This window comes from Nicotiana tomentosiformis, chromosome 3 (assembly GCF_000390325.3).
Source record: "Nicotiana tomentosiformis chromosome 3, ASM39032v3, whole genome shotgun sequence".
Taxonomy (NCBI): domain Eukaryota; kingdom Viridiplantae; phylum Streptophyta; class Magnoliopsida; order Solanales; family Solanaceae; genus Nicotiana; species Nicotiana tomentosiformis.
In genome coordinates this window covers 67620762-67644539 of record NC_090814.1, presented here as the reverse complement: position 1 = coordinate 67644539, position 23778 = coordinate 67620762, and the positions used below count along the sequence as shown (strand labels likewise).

At 36.2% G+C, this 23778-nt stretch overlaps 2 protein-coding genes across 4 annotated transcripts; one reads left to right on the top strand and one right to left on the bottom strand.

Annotated features, from left to right (window-relative positions):
- Positions 1-4802: 4802 nt before the first annotated feature.
- On the top strand, positions 4803-12698 carry LOC104118485 (transmembrane 9 superfamily member 3-like). Of its 3 annotated transcripts, none has more exons than XM_009629721.4 (8): positions 4803-5010; positions 7475-7689; positions 8235-8275; positions 8452-9040; positions 9134-9271; positions 9373-9529; positions 9632-10116; positions 12071-12698. In XM_009629721.4, the coding sequence occupies exons 2-8, from the start codon at positions 7541-7543 to the stop codon at positions 12288-12290; spliced, it is 1779 nt and encodes a 592-aa protein (XP_009628016.1). In that variant the 5' UTR covers positions 4803-5010; positions 7475-7540; the 3' UTR covers positions 12291-12698. The 3 variants fall into 3 exon arrangements, with proteins under 3 accessions (XP_009628016.1, XP_009628015.1, XP_018633876.1); XM_009629720.4 differs by having other exon boundaries at positions 4807-5010; positions 7531-7689; XM_018778360.3 differs by lacking the exon at positions 8235-8275 and having other exon boundaries at positions 4807-5010; positions 7531-7689.
- An 8369-nt stretch (positions 12699-21067) lies between these two features.
- Positions 21068-22991, bottom strand: LOC138907954 (uncharacterized). Its single transcript, XM_070198581.1, has 5 exons — positions 22827-22991; positions 22548-22733; positions 22038-22089; positions 21172-21941; positions 21068-21103 (listed from the first exon to the last, which is right to left on the bottom strand). Exons 1-5 carry the CDS (start codon positions 22989-22991, stop codon positions 21068-21070), a joined length of 1209 nt encoding a protein of 402 aa, XP_070054682.1.
- Positions 22992-23778: the final 787 nt, after the last annotated feature.

The window sequence follows — 23778 nt, the reverse complement described above, 5'->3', positions numbered from 1 at the left end:
GAATTATTTGTGGCTAGATTCGAGTTGTTTGGAGGTCAATTCAAGCAAGAAGGCGGTTATGGAATATTGGCATAACTTCAAAAAGGTAAGTATCTTGCCTAACCTTGAGTGGGGGAATTAACCCTTAGGCATTGAGTCTTATGTAAAAATTGTGTAATTGAAACCATGTGCGTGAGGTGACGAGTACGTACTTGGTTTATATGTGCAAATTATATTAGTTGAAATTCGTAGACGCCCTTAAATATTAAATTAGAAAATTGTTGTAACTTATTAAATCCCTTAATTGTCAGGCCTCATTCCTTGTTTGCCGAGGTTGTTTTTATATGATAATTTGGTGTGATTGCCACTTGACTTTTATGTGAACTCTGTGTTTGTTTGAGTTGCCATTTTTATGAAAAATACTTTCATTATTGATTTTACCTACAGATAATTTAAATGAAAAATTTAGTTAATAAGATGAATAAATCTATTATTTCTTGAAGTTGTGATTTAAAAGAGGTGTTGTTCCTTGATGAATTACTTTCGGTTCATGTTGTTAGAAATTTGGTATTGAGTTATAAAGGCCGTAAATCATACTGAGTCAAAGTGTTAAATTGTGAAATATTATTTTGTTGAGTTGTTCACTCCCGAATATTTGTTAAGATTTTTGTGCACATTATGGTCGAGCCATGGACTCCTTATTGTGAAAAATAATATATTGTTGATTCCTGTGGCAAGTTGTAATATTTGAGCACTTGATGTGCAATTTATGATATGTTGTAATAATTGAGCATTTGAGGTGCAATTTGTGATATGTTTTGGTATTTGAGCACTTGATGTGCAATTTATAATATGTTGTGATATTTGAGCACTTGAGGTGCAAGTTATGGTGTGCTGTGATAATTGGGCACTTGAGGTGCGAATTGTGATATTGATACGCATGCGGTGGTATAAGGTCTGGGTGTTGAAACGCATGCGATGAGATGAGGGGGGCTTGATATGCGTGGCTAGTAGAGAAACTACTAGAAGCCATGTGGTGTGATAAGGGTGGCTAAAACGCGAGATGCTATTTCGAAAAAAATAATTTCTTTAAAAAATTAAATGTGAAGGCTCCCGCCGTGATATAAGGAAATGAGATATTGAGAATTTATTTATGATTTAGGACTACGAGGCGGTACCTCGGGAGTGCCCTATTGATATTTCTTTATTTATGTTCTTGTCTTTGGGTAATTTTGTTTCATTAAATAAGTAAATTCTTGTCTTCTTCCGTGGTATACTAGTTGACTTTATTATTATATGTGTTGTGCTCCTAGTTATATTATGTTGATTTTGGCTTTTTACCACGTGACTCTTAAGAAGTATATTTCTGGTTTTACTTACTGATTTTTGATGATTGAGTTGATTTAAATAAAAAAAATTATTATGTTTTAAATTAAATAGTTTTACATCTAAATCAGTAATTATCTGATGCTTTAATTTAAGTACAATGTTATTTTCTTCTCCCAAATAATTTCTAAAATAAATTCATTTCTTTGTTGATTTCTTACTTGATTTAAAAATTATAAACTTACTTTATTGAAAATAAATTGATCATGCGGATCTTATATACTTTTATTATTGATACGTGAGTTGTCCGTGTGGTTGTGATATAAATATGGGCACGAGGTGCCGTGAAAAATATGAAAGTGGACTGAGACCCGTAATATTTATGATTGTGAAATGAGGTGTCACATGATGACTTTTACTTGAAAAATATATTTATTTGAAAGAAGTATATTCGCAAGATATTTATCTTAAAGAATAATATGTGAAGGACTTGATTAATTGATTGTACCTGTGTTCCTTATTCGTCTGAGCAATAATTATAATGTTGTTGTTGCCTTGATGTTATATCACTAGTTGATTTTGTTGTTATCATTGATAGTTATTTTCCAGTACTATTGTATATTGCTATATTGCACAGGTTAGTTGACTAGTGAGTGTCTTGATTGTACTTCGTTACTACTCCACTGAGGTTAGTCTTAATACTTACTGGGTACCGACTGTGGTATACTCATACAATACTTCTGCACATTTTTGTGCAGAGCCAGGTAATGTGGAGTCAGTTGACTGCTCGCCAGCAGTACGGATTTTGCTGTGGAGACTCAAGGTAAACCCGTTGTTGCATTTGCACGCTTTAGAGTCACCTTCTGATATTGTACTTGCACTGTTTTATCTCTATTTCAAAATATTTGTATTTGTAGATTTTCTAATAATTCAGTAGAACTTATGACTTGTACTACTTGTTTTGGGAATTATAAATTTTATGGATGTTTTCATTTCAAAGATTGTTAGATATTATTAAATTATCGTTGTTGTTAAATAAATGTTAGGCTTACCTAGTCCCTAAGATTAGGTGCCATCGCGATACCCAACGGAGGAAAAATTGGGTCGTGACAAAAATTAACCAACAAAATGAAAGAACCATCCCCAGAATTTACAAAAAGCCATAACTATCCCGGGAGGGAAAACTTTTAGGATTACAGGTGTGTTTGGTATGAAAGAAAATATTTTCCTAGTTTGGTTGGTGAGTAAAACACTTTTTCCAGAAAATATTTTCTAGTGTTTGGTTAGAGAGTATAAATATAATTAGGAAAATAATTTTTTATATTACTCTCTTCAATCCGACTTTCCCAAAATTTTCATGTGTTCCTGTACTCCCCCCTCCCCCGGACTCTTCTTCTTTAAGAATGTAACTATACTTTTCAAAATTCACACAAACCCAAATGAATTAATGTGTTGTTTTATTTTTTCACACAAGAAAATTTTAAAATTTAAGCTCGATAACTAAAAAGAAAAATACTTTATTTCGTTGAAAAAGAAAATATTCTTTCTGCAACATGAAAGGAAATTACTCATTTTGTTGAATAAAAGAAAATAGTTTTTCTACATTATGAAATTTGTTGAAATGAAAGAAAATATTTTTTTCTACATCATGAAAAGAAAGTATTCGTTTTGTTAAAATGAAAGAAAATATTTCTTTTGCATCAAAAAAATAAAATACTTAATTTGTTGAAATAAAAAAAAATACTTTTTCTACATCATGATTTCATGAATGTACGTGTTTTGTTGAAATAAAAGTATTTACTACATCATGACAGAAGCATCTTTTAAAAAAAAAAAAAATCCGTAAGTAATTTTATGTTAAGTTTTAGTTGAAGGAATGCTTTCATTTTGCTGGTTGACTAGAATTAATGTGTTTTAAATTGAAAATCTTGGTGCCATTGGAAATAAGAAGAGAGACTTCAGCAAGTATTATAAGTTGGAAATCTTACAGAAATGTCCGAAATAATCCCAACTTACCAACTTCTGGCCATTAATCATAAATTTATCAAAACTAATCAAACACATATAAAAATTGAAAACCCAAATAAATAAGGTTCTTTCTCTCCAAGAATCACACACAAAAATCTCCTTCCATTAAATAATAGACGGAAAGGAAAATTCATGGATGAGCTAGCAAATAAGGTGATGAAATACAAGAAAATATATATACAAAATTCCAACACATCTAAGCAAAAAAGGACATTTTTCAATGGGTATGGTTAAAATTCATTGAAAACAACAACAACAACAACAACAACAACAACAACAACAACAACATACCCAGTATTATCCCACACCGTAGGGTCTGAAGAGGGTAGTGTGTACGCAGACCTTACCCCTACCTTGAGGAGGTTGGAGGAAGGTTGGAGGAAGGTTAGAGGAAAGTTAGATGAGTCAATATACAAAATTGGAGGAAGGTTGGAGGTGATTTGGACTGATTTGGTATCAAAATTCGTAGTTAAAGTTGAGTTAAAAAATTCTTCTACGACACATGTATCGAACATATATCATACATATATTTCACACACATGTATACATGAATATACACGTGATACACATTTGATACAAATATGATACAAAATGTAATACATATATTATTTTTTCATGTTCATCTTCTATTTCGAATTTTCAATTCAAACCACCTCAAAACTCCACCAAATCATCCCAAAATTAAGATTCAAGTTCTTTAAGATGTACTCAATCTATTCTAATAACACACACTCAAAAGAAAGCAAATATTTGACCTTTTATTTTGTTACACATAGCTAATTGGCTATATTGGTAATATTTGACTAATATTAGTAATATTTTATGAATTGACCAATTTTTGTAATAAGCTACTTATAAATGGACATATCTGATAATTTTTCTTATAAGTTTAAAGAGATAGTAAGACAATAATGAAAATTAGCAGTCTCTCCAGTTTAAATGGACATATCTTTTGACAAGAGTGAGTTGCTCTAGTGGTGAGCACCCTCCACTTTCAATCAAGAGGTTTGTGAGTTCGAGTCACCCCAAGAGCAAGGTGGGGAGTTCTCGGAAGGAGGAAGCCGAGGGTCTATCGGAAACAGCCTCTCTATCCTAAAATATGGGTAAGGTCTGCGTACACATTACCCTTTATACTGGGCTGTTGTTGTTGTAGCAGTCTCTCCAATATAATTTCAAGGATGAGAGTTTTTCCAATTGTTATAGCCCGTCTAATTTTATCTAACATATAAATAAATATTCACATGAAAATGAAATTACTCATCAGGAACGCGTTTTGATTATTGAACAAAAAAAATTAATTATAATATTAATCCCAAAATACCTTCACGGAAATTTTCTCTCTGCAATTGCTGCTTAGAGATTGTCATGGCAAGAATCTGTTATTCATTAATCCAAAATAAGCCACATAGAAACGGTGGCCCAGAAAAAAAGGCTATTTCTGGCAAGTCGCTGTATTGGTCCAAACCTGGTTTGGCATCATTTTCAAACTTTTGACGAAAGTAATACGTAAGTATTTTCTTTTTTCCAAAAGCTTTGACGGAAATAAAAAGCTAACACCATTTGAGTTGACTCGGCGCTTCAAAGTACCTTCCAAGTGTTTTCATGTAAAGACTAAAGGAGTATCCTCCTTCTTCTTCTTCACCAAATTTCTGCAATAATTGCCACTGCTCTCTCTCTGTAAGCAATTCTGAAGCTTTTTCTTTGTTACTTTTGCTGTCAAATCCTCTTCTTCTCTAGGTAGTCTCAATTATGACTTCTTGTTTTCTGCTGGATGGCTATATATCTGAATTCTTCACAATTTGCATATATGATGCCACAAATTGTAAATTAGGAGGATTTTGGTAGTAACTAGCTAGCTAGCGTTTTGGATTCATTCACTTGTTCCTTCCTTTATGTTTACTTTGCTAATTCGACTGGGATTAGTTGACTTACAAAATCTATTGAATCTAAGAACTAGCTGTGCTCTATTATGTCTTGATTTTGTCAATGGCATATATCATCTGTGAAAGTTCACGAGAAACTCCGGTTTCTTGACTATTTTATGGTGTTTGTTGAAATTCAATAACAATGGCAAAAATAGACGAGCAGTACCAATAATAGTGACAAGTATAATGGTTGGTGATTTAACCTTACTACATACAGCATTTTCTACTGTTTATCACAATTACTCACCAAATATAGGAAGATATTAGATGCCAGAAAAAACTGATTTTTGTAAGTTATGATTATGCTCTCTCTATCTGATGGAATCTTGAGCGTTTTAGAACTATTGCCATTGATGCATCTAGCACTGTGAGGGAGTGTATCAGCTATCAATGCATAAATCATAAAGTTTGGGGTACAGCCCCGATACAATCATAACAATCCATAAAACAGATACAATCTAAGTTAGTCCATAGAGCGAGCAGAGTTCAATGCAAAATGACGATACTAGTAAAAGCAAAACACAGCTCAAGGGCTCCCAGCATCCCACGGATTAAAAAGTGTGGCTCACCAAGATAGCCATCTCAAAGCCAACAATGCTTCTGCTCTCACGCGGCGTTTCAACACCTGGATCTGTAGATGTAGAGGAGTGTTTCTATCGACTCAACAATTGATAAGTACATCCAAATTTAAGAGACAAGTTAAAGACTTCAGAAACTAACAATTGATACACAATCGCAGCATACAATTAAGTATATGGAAATATATATCACGTAGCTCCATCTATGCACATTAACCATTTCCGTATTCAAAATACACTAAGGTTACAAGCATTACTTACTTCTAACCTCTTTATTAGCCCAAACCTTGATAAACATCACTTTACTATGCAACAATGGCTATGCTAGAAAAAATAATCACAAATACTTGGTAAAGAAAAATAATCACAAATTGGCTAACTCATCAATAATCTAGCATCGCAATGCTTAAAATAGGGTTAGAAATACACTCCAAATCTGCAGTAGTCAAACTCCATTAATGTAATAAACCTATGTGAGATAACTCTTTCTAAGAATATAACTGATTTCTTACCTTGAATTCTTATGAGTAATTTTCCATCTTCTTGTGCCGAGGGTCTATCGGAAAAAGCCTCTCTACTCCTCCGGAGTAGGGGTAAGGTCTGCGTACATACTACCCTCCCCAGACCCCACTTGTGGAATTTCACTGGGTTGTTGTTGTTGTTGTTTATTCTTATGGAGAATCTTGATGGGATGTTAACCCCTTCGACCCCTCTCCTCAATTCGATGAGCTAGAGCTTATTTTATTGTTGCTTCTTCAACAAAAGCAATTCTCTTTCCTGTGGACCTTCCTCCATTAGAATCAAGGGCATCGGGTCTAGCTCCACTCTCTCCCTTTACTACTTAGCTGCCGCTCTGTGGTTTTTCTTGGATAAGGTAAAGTTTTATTAATGAAGGTAACAAGATGGTACAATTACACCAGACCAAAAACACTTACAGCTCTGTGGGTTAGTATCTTAACCTTTCCAACCGCTGTTGGAAAGCCGTGTCCAGAGACAAATCCTATTTTGGATAGTGTGAGTTAAACGTATTTTTCCCATCCTTAGGTCGTGCTAACATTGAGAAAATAGATGGGCTTTGTGGTTTATATAGTAGAGGGTTAGGAGACACTCGAAATGGTCAAGTACCTTCCTCCGGACGCTTTTGATGTGACGCATCAAGCTTTTCATAGAGTTTCTTGGCCAAAGTAGCCTCTGACGCATTGCATCAACATTTTCCATTGTGCCGTGTCAGGGGTTATCCCTCAGTGGTGTTCACCTTCATTGAAATGATCATAACTTTGTGCAGGAAAGTCCTAACGATGAATGGTTTGAACCGTTGGAAACTAGACTTCGAGGGTTACACGTTTTCTTCTTAAATTATTATCAATTCTTTATAGATTAAGACTTGTGCATCCTTCATGTTAAGGCATGTTTCACTTGTTAGCATAGGTACAAGCTTCCAACTCCTCTTGTTTCCAAAGTACTCTTAGCTTAATACAAATAACACCAACACATCAAGCACACATACTTTCTAATGCTGTATATATATAGTCAAGAATGGACGGAGTGTTACATAGGGACTCACACATTTTTCAAGATTAAATTTTAAACTAATTCATGTGCCTTGCATCATTTTTCCTTTTTCATGCTCTTTTTCAGCTGGGTATCAGTCAGCAGTCATTTTACTTGATTTCATATTTTTATCTTCTTAAAAGCCAAAGAAGAATGGAGACACATGTGGTAAGACTCATTTTTACAACTGTAATCATGAGTCTTGGATGCCTAGTACAATCAGATGCCTCTACACATCGGTATAAAAGTGGAGAGGAAGTCCCTCTCTATGCAAACAAGGTTGGCCCATTTTTTAATCCCAGGTAGATGCTTTAAACATTTCCATCACTATGTGTTTTTTTTCTTTTGACTTATGTCTTTCAAGAAATATCATCCATACTTCAGTTTGTATCAGGTAAATATAATTTCATTAATTGGTTTAGTTCACTTGCTAAAACAATCACTTCATCAGCACTTCCGCATCACGTAAAAACAAGGAAATTCCTGTCCCCTTCCCCAAAAATTCCACCATCCACCTAGTTTCTATTTGAAGGCACTTTCTTGATTGCACAATAAATATTAATTGATCTGGCTCCTACAATTGTTTTCTAATCGATTTTGTTAGTATAATATTTACTTTCTGCTTGAGGTGGATGGTTGACTCGAGCAGATTTTGAGTCTATTTTCTACCTGATTATAAATCTGCTAAAACCCTTGGAACTGGTCAGTGATAAAAAACGAGCACACTATAGTTTAATGAATCAGATTCTCTCTTTGTGAAAATCAGGCGGTCATCAAAGGCCTTAGACAAATGAAATATTTCTCTAATGTTTCTTACTGTTAATATTATTCATTTTTCCTATTGCAGTGAAACTTATGCTTATTTCGATCTTCCATTTTGTCGACCAGGTTTTCTTTTTCACTTTTGTTAAGTCCTTGATTGCCTATTATGCTGAATAAGAATCCTCTATTCTTATCGCACATCACAATTTTTTCTTTCGTTCCTTTCTTTTGTTTTTGTCAATCTTCTCTTAAGGTTTTCTAGTTAATCTTATTTGTTACCTATTGTTCTGAAACATTGGCAGATAATATGGAAAAGAAGAAAGAATCTTTGGGTGAATTGTTGAATGGAGATCGCCTTACATTTGCTCCATATAAGCTGGAGTTTTTAGCGGACAAAAAAGATGCCAAAGTTGTATGTAAGAAAAGGTTGACAAAGGAGGAAGTTGCACAATTCAGAACCGCTGTTGCACTGGATTACTACATCCAGATGTACTATGATGACTTGCCAATATGGGCCTTCATCGGGAAGATCGATAAGGAGGGAAGCTATGACCCTAATGAGTTCAAATATCACATTTATACGATGTTTCACTTTGAAATATTTTACCACAAGGACCGTGTTATTGAAATTAACCTTCGAGCCGATCCGTATGTTACAGCTAATGTAACAAATGATGAGGAAGTTGATGTAGAATTCCTGTACACAGTGATGTGGAAGGCAACTAACATCCCATTTGAAAAGAGAATGGACAAATACAAGATGTCTTCTTCTCTGCCCCATCACTTAGAAATTCACTGGTTCTCAATTATGAACTCATGTGTGACAATTTTCATCGTGATGTCATGTCTGGGAACAATTTACATGCGGGTCCTGAGGAGAGATATTTATAAGTAAGAAGATGTATCCTCCGTATTCTTTCACTATGATATAGTTTGATCTTAGTATCAGACTAAAAATACTCCTTTTTGCTCAATCTTGTGAAGGCTTGCGCAGGATGAGGAATTCACTGATAACCAAGAAGAAACTGGGTGGAAAAGCCTCCATGGTGATGTCTTCCGGTACCCAAAGTGCACCTATTTGCTTTCTTCAGCGCTTGGTTGTGGAACACAGCTGTTGGCAGTGTCAGTAATTTCTGAGATCATCTTGTTTTAAGTAGAAGCAGTATGAACTATTTGTGAAAATTATGTTCATTAGAGATTCTTTCTTGATCATGTTTCTGCAGAGTGGTGGCCATTCTAAGTTTAGGCGTGCTTGGTGTTTTTCAACCGTATGATCGAGGAGTTTTGCCCACTGCTTTGATCATAATATATGCAATAACTTCTGCAGTTGCTGGATTTTCCGCTGTATCTTTTTATCATCAGCTCGAAGGAAGCAACTGGGTATGAACTGCAGGATTGTGCCTACTTTAACTCTTCACTCAAATTGCGCGCTTAATAGAAGATTGTACATATAACCTTATTATCTTGTTTTTGGCATGGCAGCTAAGAACTCTATTGCTGACGGGAGGAATATTCTCTTGCCCCTTGTTCCTAACCTTTTTCTTCCTTAATACTGTTGCCATCAAATATGGATCAACTGCAGCACTTCCTTTGGGCACGATTGTGGTTATACTTCTCCTCTGGGTTTTGCTAGCGTTACCTTCACTTCTGTTAGGTGCATTATCTGGGAAGAGAATAAAGTCTGAGTTTCAAGCTCCTTGTCACACCACAAAGTGTCCTCGTGAGGTTCCACCACAGCGTTGGTACAGGAGTATCATAATGCAAATGGCATTGGCAGGAATTTTGCCTTCTGCTGTCATCTATATTGAGCTGTATTACATATTTGCAAGTGTTTGGGGTCACAGGATATACACAATATATAGCATTCTTTTTGTTGTATTTATCCTTCTCCTGATTACAACTGCCCTTGTCTCTGTTGCTATGACGTACTTCCAACTTGCCGCAGAAGATCATGAATGGTGGTGGAGGTACAGCCTTTCTCATCTGACTACTATGATGCTTTTCTTCTTGAATATTGCCTTCTTTTCATAAGGTGTAAATATCATGATCTCCTAATCCATAGCAGATTGATTTGCTTATGAAAAAGGAACTGATGGGAGGATTTCCACATCTTTGTCTCCCTGAAGTTTCTGCGTCTTCCTTTAGTTTGTTCTATTTCTATATTTGCGGTTTATGATCGTACACTGTCAGTGCTCTTTAATACCGTATGTGCAAATTCATAGTTCTAAGATAATTTTCTTCTTTATTCACATAGAAGCTCATTTGGTAAGGATCGAAAACTTTGCTTGAAAGGCTTCGTTTCGAGTCTTTTGTCAACACTCAGCAGTTCTCTTGGTGGGTGATCCATAAATCTGATATAAGTTCTCATTTAGGCTGTGGCATGCCACGACACTGGACTGCTGGTAATCTCCCCTCAAAACTTTTTCTGATAACCGAGAAACTCCCGAAGGTCGGTGGTGCACGGTTTGAAACTCGATGCATAGTGGCGTTTGTCTGTGGCAGGGTCCAAACCAATGACGTGCACCTCACTCAAGCATCACGTGTTGCGCTCTTACTACTAGACCAAAGCCCTGGGCCCCTCACTTAAACTTTTAATTACTAAAAAAGAATAAAAACTTGAAGAGACTCATGCTATTTTTTCTGTTATTGTATGGGCTCTTTAAAGCTGAGTACAGCTGATGTGATACTTAAAAAAAGTTTCAGGATTTTAGACCGATCATCAGCATGAATCTAATTTTCTGTTGAATAGTCATTTCTTCTTGCATATGAGTCTTTGGGGCTCATCCATCTGACTGTTGGATGAATGGTTGTCATTGATCTAATACTAAGGGGCTGCAGCCTGATAGTGCTATAGGAACATCGTAGGATGAGTTTCTCACGTGAAAGAGGGCTTGAGCTTAGGAGTGCTTAAAATATGTTCCTCTTCTTTCTCTCCCCTAAATTTTGTTTGCAGTGCTACTGCCCATGCAGTATGCACTAAAATTTTAATTTCTAATTTCTGTTTAAGGTCTCCATTCTAGTCCTTGTCTCTTGAAACAAAGGCAATAGCGAGCATTTGTCAGAATTTTAAGTGCCATAGTAGCGTAGGATTTAGTTTAGTTTGTGATTATTTCCAGCCTTACATCAAGAGGAGAGTTCCCTAATCTTCATTTGCTTGTATTTTTTTCCAAAATATAGCTACCGAGGTTTGAACCTCCAACCTCTCTTAGAGAATTGAGGGGCTTGACCAGCGTATGAGAAGCTCTTTGTCTTCATTTACTTCTTTACATTCTGAAGACTGTGAGTAGATTTTTCTAAGTAATCGAATATTGAATCCGCCCTGAATCTCTACCTTTCTGCTACCAGTTGTACAAGAGGTGCCGGAATCTTGGCCTACCTTATAGTGGTTATTGAGGATATCTAATTTGACCATCTTAGCGATTTAGCTTATTGGAGAGGGTCGACCTTGACCATCATATATTCTTTTATTCCTTTAACTACAAATTCAACTTGTCATTGGCTATTACTACTCTTTTTCCCTTTCCTCTCCCATGAGGTCTCTGCTATACACCACTGGGTCTAGGTATTCTGTTGAAGATTCTCCTGTTTATCATAAATTATTCCCGTAAGATGAAAGAAAAAGTGAGGGGTAAGAAAAAAGAAGGTAAAGATATAAGCACCTAGAGTGTTGCCTTAACTTTGCACTATAATAACTCCCTTCCAGTTCCATGAGGACAGCAATGCACTGAATAGTTTTGGTCTGTAGGCTGTACTTATCTTCATAGCTAGCATTTTCCAATGTAGAATTATCTTTGGACTTTGCTAGAGCATTGTCTTAGTCACCTAAAAATGCTTGAATGTCAGTAGTTAACGCTAATTGTTATGCATTTTGAAATACTTTGCTATGCCTTTAATGGCTGACTTATTGCTCACTTGAAACAGGTCTTTTCTTTGTGGTGGATCAACTGGCTTGTACTTATTTGGTTATTCCTTCTACTATTACTTTTCGCGGTCAGACATGAGTGGTTTCATGCAAACCTCATTCTTCTTCGGGTATATGGCTTGCGTTAGCTATGGCGTCTTTCTCATGCTAGGCACTATCGGTTTTCGTGCCTGTTTGCTATTTGTCCGTCTCCTGTATGGCAGTATCAAATGCGAATAGCTGGTTGCTTTCAAGAACATCCTTTGCTTGTTTGGAGAAAATATTCATGCCATATCTTTCGTAGCTAACAGTTCAGTTGGATTTCGAAGTCAAGAATCAAAATTTTTAATGTCATTACATTCTGGGATGTCGGCAAAGTTTAATAGGCTGTTCTGATTTAAGGACACAATGTACTTTAAATGTGAGAACAATAAGATGTTCTTATTCAAAGTTTAGCTCAATGAGGGCAACATAGTTTGTTTTACTCCTTGAACTGGGGCCTTTACTAGTTGCTAGCGTATAGTTTAGTACCCTTGTGTTGCCAGCATTCCCAATTTAGCATGGAGTTAATGGCATGTACTGATGGCTAAATATTCAGTTTGTTTACAGTTAATCTTTTTATAACAAATTCTTCGGTTCGGTGGTAGATTTCAAAGAGTCAGTTAACCGACAAAACAAAGTTTTGACATATTGCAGCACAGGTAAATTACATTTGTGCTTTATATTACTACTATCACCACAATTCCTGTAACACTTTCACTTTCTTGTTCTCTTTCTTTCGTTCCATTGCAGAAAAATTGATAGCCAAAGTTGAGGAAGAGATAAGTAACTTGAGGGATGTAAACAAAGATATGTCTCAACAAGTGGAGGATGCAGAGTAATAGGTTAAGCATTCAACAACGATGGCTTAATATAGGGGAGGCAATTTAATCCCAAACCCATTCAATCCGCCCAAGGTTGGGCGGCTCATTGACTCACCCATTGTTGAATTCAGTGCATCTTGACCTGACCCAACCCATCTATGCCCATCTAAAGTTGGCTGATTTTTAGCCAAAATTTATCCATAAGCAACTTTGTTAAAATATATTTAAAATAATTCTTTTTTGTTTGATATGTTATATATGATCGTAACAAAAGAAAAAAAAAAAAGAAGTCTTTATTTGGTAATTAAACAATTCATAAGAAAACAACACACATTAACTAAAGCTTGATAAGAGTTGGGCGAGTTGGGTTATGGTCCAAATTTTAGCTCATCTTTGACCCAACCCATCTCAATCCAAATAACTTTTGGACGGGTCATTGGCTTACTCATTTATTGACTCAACCGAATTTGACCTATCCAAAATCAGCTCTACCCGCCCATTTGACACCCATATGTCACGCCCTTAGTCGTTAACTAAGTACACGTGCGGCACTTGACAACTCGCTCACGATCTTGCACAACTTGCTCACGTTCTTGCTATGCCAAGCCAGTCTTACTATACTCAAGATCGCTAAGAGAATGGTAGAAAAAACATAAGATAATTGTTAAAGGAAGCTTTTTATTAGAGAGAACTTGAATTGTTTTCTTGGTTGTTGAGTTACAAATGAATGCCCCCTATTTATACTAATCACCTAAGGGCTAGTGTATAAATAATAATTGTTTCACAAGTCCTTCCATATTTACAAATAAGTACACCCTTTAGAATTTTCTACTTGACTAGAACATTCCAAGGCTTTCCAAAATAGTCTTCCTACCAAGTCCATAAATATCTAGAGCTTTCCCAAGAAAATTCTCCATAGTTCTAGAATATTTCACAATGAGCTAGTCCCTAACTTATGTAACCCTTCCATATGGCAAAAATATATGCCAAGTGGCACCTACGTGACATGATGATGTGGCGGGCCATGACATTCTCCCCCACCCAATTTTGTGCCACCCTCGGCACAAAGCATCGGCACGTACGTGTGCACCTCGCCTTGGCATCGCCAGAGATCTTTGTCCATTAGCCATGATGCTCTATAGAGTAGATTGCCTTCCCATGTCACAAGGTACTGGTCACCTTTCTTTTTGCCCCGTTTGTACTTTGGACGGCTAGCAATGATGACCTCGATCCTCCGCCCATCGGATGCCTCTCCTTGCTCTTGGCCTGAATCTCCTCATGACTCAACCAAGTCTAGCAGCTTCTGAAGCATCGGGTCCATGCTTCCACTCCCTATTTGGCTGCTCTCCGTGGTCACGGCCTTGCTAGAAAACTTAACCCCTCTTCTTGGTGCATCGTCCAAGTCTGATAGCGTGCCATCACTTTGTAACTCGCCATCCTCTTCAACTATTTCCGCCTAACTTTTCTTGCTGCTATCATGCTCCATTTGTATGGTGCCAAGATAGGCTTTGGATTCCCTTACTTTCGGCTTAGATTCTAAGCGCATCCCCCCAATACCGGCGGTCCCTCCTATGTCACCCTTGTGTGCTTGAGCAAAGTTCCCGATCATTGCTGCAAGACTCCAGATCTGGGCATTCACTTGCCCGATGTGATCCTATACAGAAGTAACACCCTCCCTTAGGCACGTACTCGCCACCTTTTCCGATCCCTTGCCCTTTCTCTTGGACCCCAGTCCATTATGGGATGGCCCTTTGCCATTACCCTTGTATACCTCGGCTATGCCTTTCTCGTTGTCCTTGTCATGATCTCCCCTACCTCTCTCAGCGTTGTCTTCTTTGGACTTGCCAGGCTCAATCTTGAAGTCAACGAGCGACTCAGCTACCCCTATGGCCTCGTCCATGTTGGCTACCTGATGTCTTCTTAACTCCTGCTTTACCCAATTTTGCAACCCATCCATGAAGTAGAAGAGGAATCTTCCTCGGACAATGGCATGATTTGCAGCATTAAGGTAGTGAACTCGCACACATACTCCAGAATTGTGGTTGTATGTCGGAGCTCCCTTAGCTTCCGCCTAGTCTCATACACCACATTCATCGGGTAGAATTATTTTTCAACTCCTTCTCGAACTGCTCCCACGTCTTAATTTTGCATAGCCTTTTTTCCCATGTTAGCACATTTTCGACGCTACCCTAGCGCGACAATTTCGGTCAAGTACATTGAGGCGTTGCGTACCTTAACAACGTCGTCATCCTCCTTGACTATCTCAAAGTACTTGTCCATCCTAAGTAAGCCGTCCACCTCGTGTGCGTCCCGTGCACCGCCATACTCCTTTTGCTTAAGGACCTTCACATTTGCCCTTTTTGCAAGTACCACGCCCTTGGTAATCCCGACCATGGTTCCCTACAAAGCTTCCTTCTGGCAATCTCTTGTATTTTTTTCTAACATTCTCTTAGTCATAACCTTTGCTATGATACCACGTTGTCACGCCCTTAGTCGTTAACTAAGTACACGTGCGGCACTTGACAACTCGCTCACGATCTTGCACAACTTGCTCACGTTCTTGCTCTGCCAAGTCAGCCTTACCACACTCAAGATCGCTAAGAGAATGGTAGAAAGAACACAAGAGAATTGTTAAATGAAGCTTTGTATTAGAGATAACTTGAATTGTTTTCTTGGTTGTTGAGTTATAAATGAATGTCCCATATTTGTACTAATCACCTAGGGGCTAGTGTGTAAATAATAATTATTCCACAAGTCCTTCCATATTTACAAATAAGTATACCCTCTAGAATGTTTTATATGACTAAGACATTCCAAGGCTTTCCAAAAGAGTCTTCCTACCAAGTCCATAAGTATCTAGAGCTTTCCCAAGAAAATTCTCCATAGTTCTAGAATATTCCACCATGAGCTAGTCCCTAACTTATGTAACCCTTCCATATGGCAAAAATATATGCCAAGTAGCACCTACGTGGCATGATAATATGGCGGTCTATGACACCTAACTCAATACTTGCCTAAGGGTTGAAATCCAAGATTATCACAACTCAATCCAAAAAAGAACGACGCAAGATGTTAGCAGGAAACTGTCTTTTGGAACTTTTCTAGAGAAGAAGAAGCAATCAACAATGGCTTCATCCAAATTTAACGGCATTTCTTAAAATACATTGAGTGGTTGCTGGACTAGCAACCAAAACTTTGCGAAAGATTAATGCTGAGACCTTTTCTTTAGTCTGAAAAATAAGTCCAATCTAACAACCTCACCGGGAGCACTGTCGATACAAGAATAAGGTCAACAAGGTCTAGGTGATCAACCTAACTGCAAGTATTATATATTTAATTGTTCAAGTTGTCTTATCGTAGTGTCGCACGAATCGACTCAATCATGCTAATATAGCATATTTACCCCACTTGCGGGACTTATTCTACAAACCTTGGCTTAGCTTTGGAATGTATTCCTACGCCGGCACATATAGTTCCATGGTATCGAATTCAACATTCGAACCAATATCGGTGATCTCCACTAACGGTGTTCAACGGGACGAGACGTCCCGGCCCGGCCCAACCTGTCAGATTTAAATGGGATGGGGTTTAGGGGGAAAGGGATAGGGGATGGGACGGGACTACCATTTGGTCCCAATGGCCCGGCCTAGTCCGGATAAGGACCGGTCTTGGCCCGACAGCACGTCAGTTATATTTTTTTTTCTTTTTAAAATCTAACCGATTTCCAACGGCTTCTTTCTTTCAAAAAGAGTCTTTGGCAACGGCCAAAACGGCCATTTCCCCCCTATCCTAAACTTTTAATTTAATCTTCAAGTTTATTTAATTATATTTTGGTCCTAATTTTAACTATAAATACCCTCCATCCTTATATTTTTTTTCAATCCTATCATTCTCTCGCTAATCTCTAACATTTTATCTCTTCTTCTCTATTTTCTCATAATCATCTACGTTTCAAATATTTGGGCAAATTTTGGGAGAAAGTTTTAAACTTTAAATTAATTCGTCAAGTATCTAAAGTAATTATCTAGATAATTTTATCAACTTTTAATATTTAATCACTGTGTCATCGTTCTCTCTCTTAATTTTTGTATTTAATTTTTGCTTATAATTTTGTTGGTTAATTTTTGTGTCTAATTTTCTTGTTTTAGTTATGGCTCCCAAAAATATATTAGGCACAATCAACCCATTTAAAAAAAGTATGGTGCTAATACTAATTCTTGTAGTAATCCTAATCCTCTTCCTAAAGTTAGAAAATATATAGAGGATATGACTCATGTTGATGAAACATTCATTAACCAACCCTCCGGATTTTATGATATTAATCCAAAAGAACCACTAGATCATGAAACTTTATAAAGACAACTTGGCAATGATTTTAATTTTAATGAGGAAGAAGAAAAAGATAAAGAAGAAAATGAGGAAGTTGATTTAGATAAAATACCCACTAGTCCTGTATCAGAAGCTCCAACTCAGACTCAATCTCGATCTGGAGCGGGACCTCACTTGTACCTCCTATTAGGGGTAAGATGAAGGCAGAACGTCGGAGAATATCACTTGTATAATTTTTTTTGATTTCGTTAAAGAAGCTTTATTGCTACTTGTAAAAAATATAAAACACAATTTTGCAAATGGGATGAGTGAAAAATTCGGTGGGACGGGGAATTTAAGCAGACACTTGAATACTAAACACAAAGTTTTATGGATAAAAACTCAAGTAGTTATCGAAAAAATACTAGATCCTAGCGCCGGTTTTGGCGCTCCTACTAAATTCGTTGAGGGTTCTAACTATCTCCAACAACAATTTAACTCTATACTGGTGGTACACTACGTCTCTATAACAAAGAAAGAGATCGCAAAAAGTTAGCAAAAATGGTCGTTATCTATGGCTTACTTTTTACTTTTTCTTCTCACCCTGCTTTTGTGCTTTATATACAAAAAACTTATAGTTTTGCTTTTTAAGGTTTTCCTAAAATATGAGTTAGAAATGATATTTTTAAATTTCAAAGTGACTATCTTCAGTATATACATTATGTATTTTATCACTTTGACCGTAAAATGTCTATCACTTCTGATATAGGTCATATTCCTAATGAAAATAATTATTTAACTGTTACATGCCATTGTGTTGATCATACCCGGAACATGAAAAATATATTGCAGGTTATAAATTTGTTGATTCAAAACACACTGGAGCATATATTGCGTCTACCGATTTAGAAATTCTTCAATTTTGTGGTCTTAAAAGTTTTAACTATCACATTAGATAATGCTTCTGCTAATACCAATACAACAAATATCTTAAAAGCTAGAATTTGCCCACTTAATGACTCAATTTTCTATGTTAGACGTGCATGCTATATTCTTAACTTGGTTGTAAAAGATGGTATTAATTTATTTTCTGATTCTTGTGCTAAATTACAATATATTTGTGCCTATATTTTTTCGTGCTAACAAAGAGAGTAGAATTCATGAATTTAAAGATTGATGTGTATATGATGAACTTCCATTTAAAAAAGTTCCAAAAGATGTTTGTACTAGGTGAAATTCTACTTACGAAATGCTAAAAGTTGCTTATGTCTATCGGTTGCCTATACAAATGGCTATTAACGCACATAATGCTAACCCTGCCGATCAAATTATTGAGTTTGATTGGGATAAAATTCGTGAGCTTACAAATTTTTTAGAAAAATATCTAGGGATCTTTACACAAATAGCCATTAAAATTGACTGTTTATTTTTCTAGCAAGTATACATATATTATACAATAACTATACACGATTATACACATATTATATATGGATTATACATATATTATATATCAGCCGGCTAATTTAAGTTTAAGCATATGGGTATGCAGCTATTTAAGTTAATTCATAACCCAAATAGTCATCCACCTAATCTCTCAAATTAAATATAGCTGGTGGATGTATAATATATGTATACTTCACGTGTAATATATGTATAACTGTGTATAATCAATGTATAATATATATATAAAGCGGCTAGAAAAAATAAACATTAAATCTGGACAGCTATTTGTACATGTATAATCAATGCATAACCTATGTATACCGGTTAGAAAAAGTAAATATTGAATCTGGCCGGCTATTTATAAATAGACGACCATATTCAATGTTTACTTTTTCTAGTACATAAATTATACTTGATTATATATATTTATACATATATTACACATGAATTATACATATATTATACGAAAAAGGGTCTGATCTGTCCCTCTACTATAATCAATAGTTTAAATAAGCCCTCAGTTATACTATTAGAGTAACAAAGCCCCTGCCGTTATACTATTAAACACAAATACCCTTATTTTAACAGATGGACCACGTGGCAACACCAAAATCATTCGGTTAAATATAGTATAGATCCGACCCAACCCATTACCCAACCCGACCCTAAAATACTAGACCCTTCACCCTTATTAGTGTGTGAACCCTAATATGTTCACTCATAACTGCATATGTCCCTCCCTCTCTTCCATAACTCAAATGCTATAACTTCTCATTCAAATTTCTTTGTTCTTCTTCGACCAACACATCTGATAGTCTTAGTTCGATGTCTAGTTCTAGTGTTACATCGAGAAAGAGGTGCTACTGTGGGGAGATTGCGAATAATTTCACTTCGACGACTACAAACAACCCCGGAAGGAGATTTTACAAATGTGTTAAACCTAAAGTAAGTGTGAATTTCGTTGGTGATTCATTACTCGTCGATGCATTTAAAGTTTTATTTTTTCTGCTCTTTAACATAGTTATTGATTGTATTTGTAAGAACGAGTCATGTGGATATTGAGAATGGCAAGACGAATCCCTCCCGAACAAAGCGTTGACAGTAATCAATGATTTCAATCTAAATTAGATGCTGCCAATGTCAAAATTAGGACGCTGAATATGTTGTTGGATGTGTGCAAGCTTGAAAGAGACAAATTGATGGAAAAGTTGATGTTTTGGAGGCTATAAATGATGTTGAAGTGAATAAAGCAAGGGAGATGGAAGTGAAAGTTATTCACATGAAGATGTTCATTATGGTTGTATTTGCACTGTTAGTCGGATGTGTTGTGGCATTGTTGATGAAATGAATTTTTCATTTTATGTAGTGCAGTAGGGTTTTGATGAAGTTAACTATTGTAAAATCCAGATTTTCATGAATGGAAAAAGTTGGTCATCTTGGTTGTAATCCAAATTTTCATGAATGCATTTTGTGTAGTGCACTATGGCATTTTGTGTAGTGCAGTATACCTTTCATTTTCGAATTTATTGTGTTGGTCAGCTTGGTTGTAATCACTAAATATAGTTTTTCATATGGCATGTTAATGCCCAATTTAACAGAATAGAATAATGTGGATTTTAACAGAAAAAACTGGGCAGTTATGGCTCTAATGCTAAAAAATTGGGCAATTCACTAACAGTAAAAATCTGGGCATCACTTTAATGCAGTAAATTCATTTTACATATCACCAATGCAGTAAAATCTGGATAGTTATCACCAATGCAGTAATTACATATCAGAAATACTGTCAATGCAGTAATTACATATCACCAAAAATAGTAAAGTTAGTAGGTGAAACTGATGATTGGATGTCTAACTATAATCCCAAAAACTAACACAACCAAAATCATACTATGACATCCAATTCAGTTACCAATACCGATATTAACAGAATATTAAACAGGAGACTGTGATTAAGTTTGCAGTAATTACATCCCAAAATAAACACAAAACTACATAAAAACAACTTGATCATTTTCCTTTTCTTATCTGCAGCTTCCCAATCTTCTGTTGCCTTTGTTTTTCTAACTGATTTGAAGTTGTAGCTGCTTTACCCTTCCACATCAAGCATGCTGGTGAATATGGAAGATCTGTGGGCTCACTAACACCAGTGTGATCACCAGTAAAGTTGATTGATCTTGTCCCAGCTGGTAAGTTTACTTGCTGCCTCAGTTGAAGTCTTATCTTGACTTCTGATATCACCATTGGCCTAACCACAACATTTTCATCATGTTCCATCTCTGAGAAATTTGGAACCATACTTGATTGACCATTTTCCTGACTTGATTGAGTCATTTGTGGTGCTGAACAATGTATTTCATCTTCTGTTTCAGAATCTAACAAAGTTCTTGTCCTTTTCAAAGGTTATTTTCCCTTGCTTAGCTGATTTCCCTTTGGTTGCTATTAAAAAACAAAGTTAGAAAACATAAATAGGTACAAGTTCAACATATATGCAAATTGTAGATTACCTGAGCACAAGTTCTTGCATTATGGTTTGGTTGTCCACATTTGTCACAAGTCATGACTCTACCTTTTCTGGACTGTGACCACACTCCTTGCCTTTTAACTGCCTCATCCTTCTGCCTATCCCTCTTAACTTTTGGCCAGCCAGCCAACTTCACCAACTCTGGGGGTTCCATTGCTTGTGATGGGTCAATTTTCCAAAATTTTTCTCCTCTAACAGGTTGAAGCTTATATCTATAAGTAAGTAAAAATGCCTCCTTAATGTACCACCAGTGCATCTCTGTCAAAGGGTCACCCCTGTTGTGAAGTATAACTCTAATAGCATGAGGGCATGGGATTCCTGTAAGGTCCCATGCCCTACAGGTGCACTTCTTTATGCTTAAGTTGACACAATGCTTGTCAGACCCTTCACTAACTTTATATCCTCCTTCTCCATTGGAATTAACTTTACACATTTGAGTAATCTCCATGAATTCATTGTATAGTTCTAGGCTCTTTGGACTAAACTCATTACTCCATGTACTAGCTTCAACTTCATGTTTTGTTATCATGTTCATAACTTTGAGTCTAATATCTTCCAACATCTTAATGATTGGCTTTTGCCTTGCTTCCAAAATCCATGAATTAAATGATTCAGTCAAATTGTTATCAACTGACTGATTCTTGCAAAATGTATCTAGATAAGCTCTACACCAAGACTGTGGTGGGTACTTCAATAAACTTTTTGTTGCATCCTTGTTCAACTCTCCTAGCTTGCTTAGTTGGTCTTTGAAGTCTTCTTCATAAGTGCACCATGAACATCACCAAAGCAGTTTTTTGCTTTCTCCAGTATTGTATGTCTTGCACCAGTTAGCCTCGATATGTCTAACACAAACCCTATGATGTGCTTGTGGTAGAACAGTTTTAATTGCCTCAATTAATCCCTATAACAAATTCAGAAAACATGCAGAAAGAAAAAATTCAGAAACAAAAACTGGACAGAAGCAGATGACAACAGAAAGAATAAAAATTCAGAAACAAAAACTGGATAGAAGTACCTTTTGCATGTCTGACATAGAGGTGATTCCTTCTCATTCCTTAAGGTCTAGAGATCCCTGAAGTAATTGTAGGAACCAGTTCCAAGAATGCTTTGTCTCCTTATCAACAACTGCTCATGCCAAAGGATAAAAATGATTTTGTGCATCCTGTCCAACAGCAACTAGCAATTGACCCTTCGCTTTCCCTTTTAAAAATATGCCATCTACACCAATAAATGGTCTTAACCCTAACTTGAAACCCATCTTCATAGCTTTGAAACAAACATACATCCTCAAGAATCTTCTTTTCCCATTTTCAAGTGCATTTTTTGAAATGTTAATCAGTACATCACTGCCTGGATTACTCTCCTCAATTCAATGGCATAAGCATCAAGTTTGTTGTACTCATCTGCAAAACTCCCATCTAAGGTCTCCAATATTATTCTTTTTGCCCTCTTGCACTTCTCATGACTCACATTTAACTCAAAAATCTTTTTCAAATCAAGTACCATCTCCCTTACCTTATACTTAGGATTATCCTGTAGCTTTCCCTTAAAGTAATATGTAATAGTATTGAAATCAACTGTACTATTATCATATGCAGTGCCATAATTATGTTATGACTCTAATGTCTTTATAGTAACCCTTGCATTACCATCTTTGGATATTAAACAAACAAAGGGATAACCCACAATGCATCTATACCTAACCCTCATTGGTTCACTCTTCCTCAATTTTAAGACTTTCTTGTTGGCTAGAGCATACAACTTCATTAACTTCCTAGCTTCTGGTATGTCCTTAAAGGCCATGCCTTTATATATCTCCTTGTAATCATTCAGATTCTCAGTTATGTCTTTTTTTTGTGTGTTTTGAGTAAATGTAATTCTTCAGAATCATATCCTTCAGAATCACATCCCTCAGAATCAGAACTAGAGTCAGATCCTAATTCACTCAAGCTATAGTCAGTACCAGCCTCATCCAAACAAGGATATGATTTACTATAATCAACAATACCGGGAATACACTCAATATGGGGGTCACATTCATCCACAACATATAGGTTCACTACATTATATTCATTAGAAAGCAAGGATATCAACTGTCTAATCCCCACATCCCCTTGAACCTTATACAATTTACTAGAAGGTCCAGCAACTATAAGTTGTTGAACCCCTACAAACCCTAGCTCAACTATGAATTCAGATTCTATATCTATATAAGAAATCAAGTCTGAATCATACCCTGACAAAGTGTGCAGTTTATTCTTTGTGTACACAACTTTAGGATGTGTAACCCATTCACCTTCATAATTGAATATTAAATCAACTAAGACCATCTCCAATAATCTAGTAAATATAGCAAATAACAATGGTTAGCAAACAGTAAAAGAACCAATATAAGCTGAAAGTAAAAATAGAGGAATAAATCTAGGCAGAAAATGACATGTGAGACAGAGAGTCTCATGAATAAAGAAATACAACATGTACAAAAGAATCCATAAAAAGTTCAGTTTATGGGCCACCCCTTCATAAAAAATTGATAAAGAGAGCAAAGATGCACTAAACCAAGGGTCCTACATTTAGGACCACCTTAGCT

Coding starts and splice junctions, on each gene's coding strand:
- LOC104118485 (XM_009629721.4), top strand. CDS start 7,541: ATGGAGACACATGTGGTAAGACTCATTTTTACAACTGTAATCATGAGT. Junction 8,276..8,451: donor TCTTCCATTTTGTCGACCAG/GTTTTCTTTTTC, acceptor AAACATTGGCAG/ATAATATGGAAAAGAAGAAA. Junction 9,530..9,631: donor AGCTCGAAGGAAGCAACTGG/GTATGAACTGCA, acceptor TTGGCATGGCAG/CTAAGAACTCTATTGCTGAC.
- LOC138907954 (XM_070198581.1), bottom strand. CDS start 22,991: ATGGCCTTTAAGGACATACCAGAAGCTAGGAAGTTAATGAAGTTGTAT. Junction 22,090..22,547: donor ATGCCATTGAATTGAGGAGA/GTAATCCAGGCA, acceptor AATTTGTTATAG/GGATTAATTGAGGCAATTAA. Junction 21,104..21,171: donor ATGCAAGAACTTGTGCTCAG/GTAATCTACAAT, acceptor GTTTTTTAATAG/CAACCAAAGGGAAATCAGCT.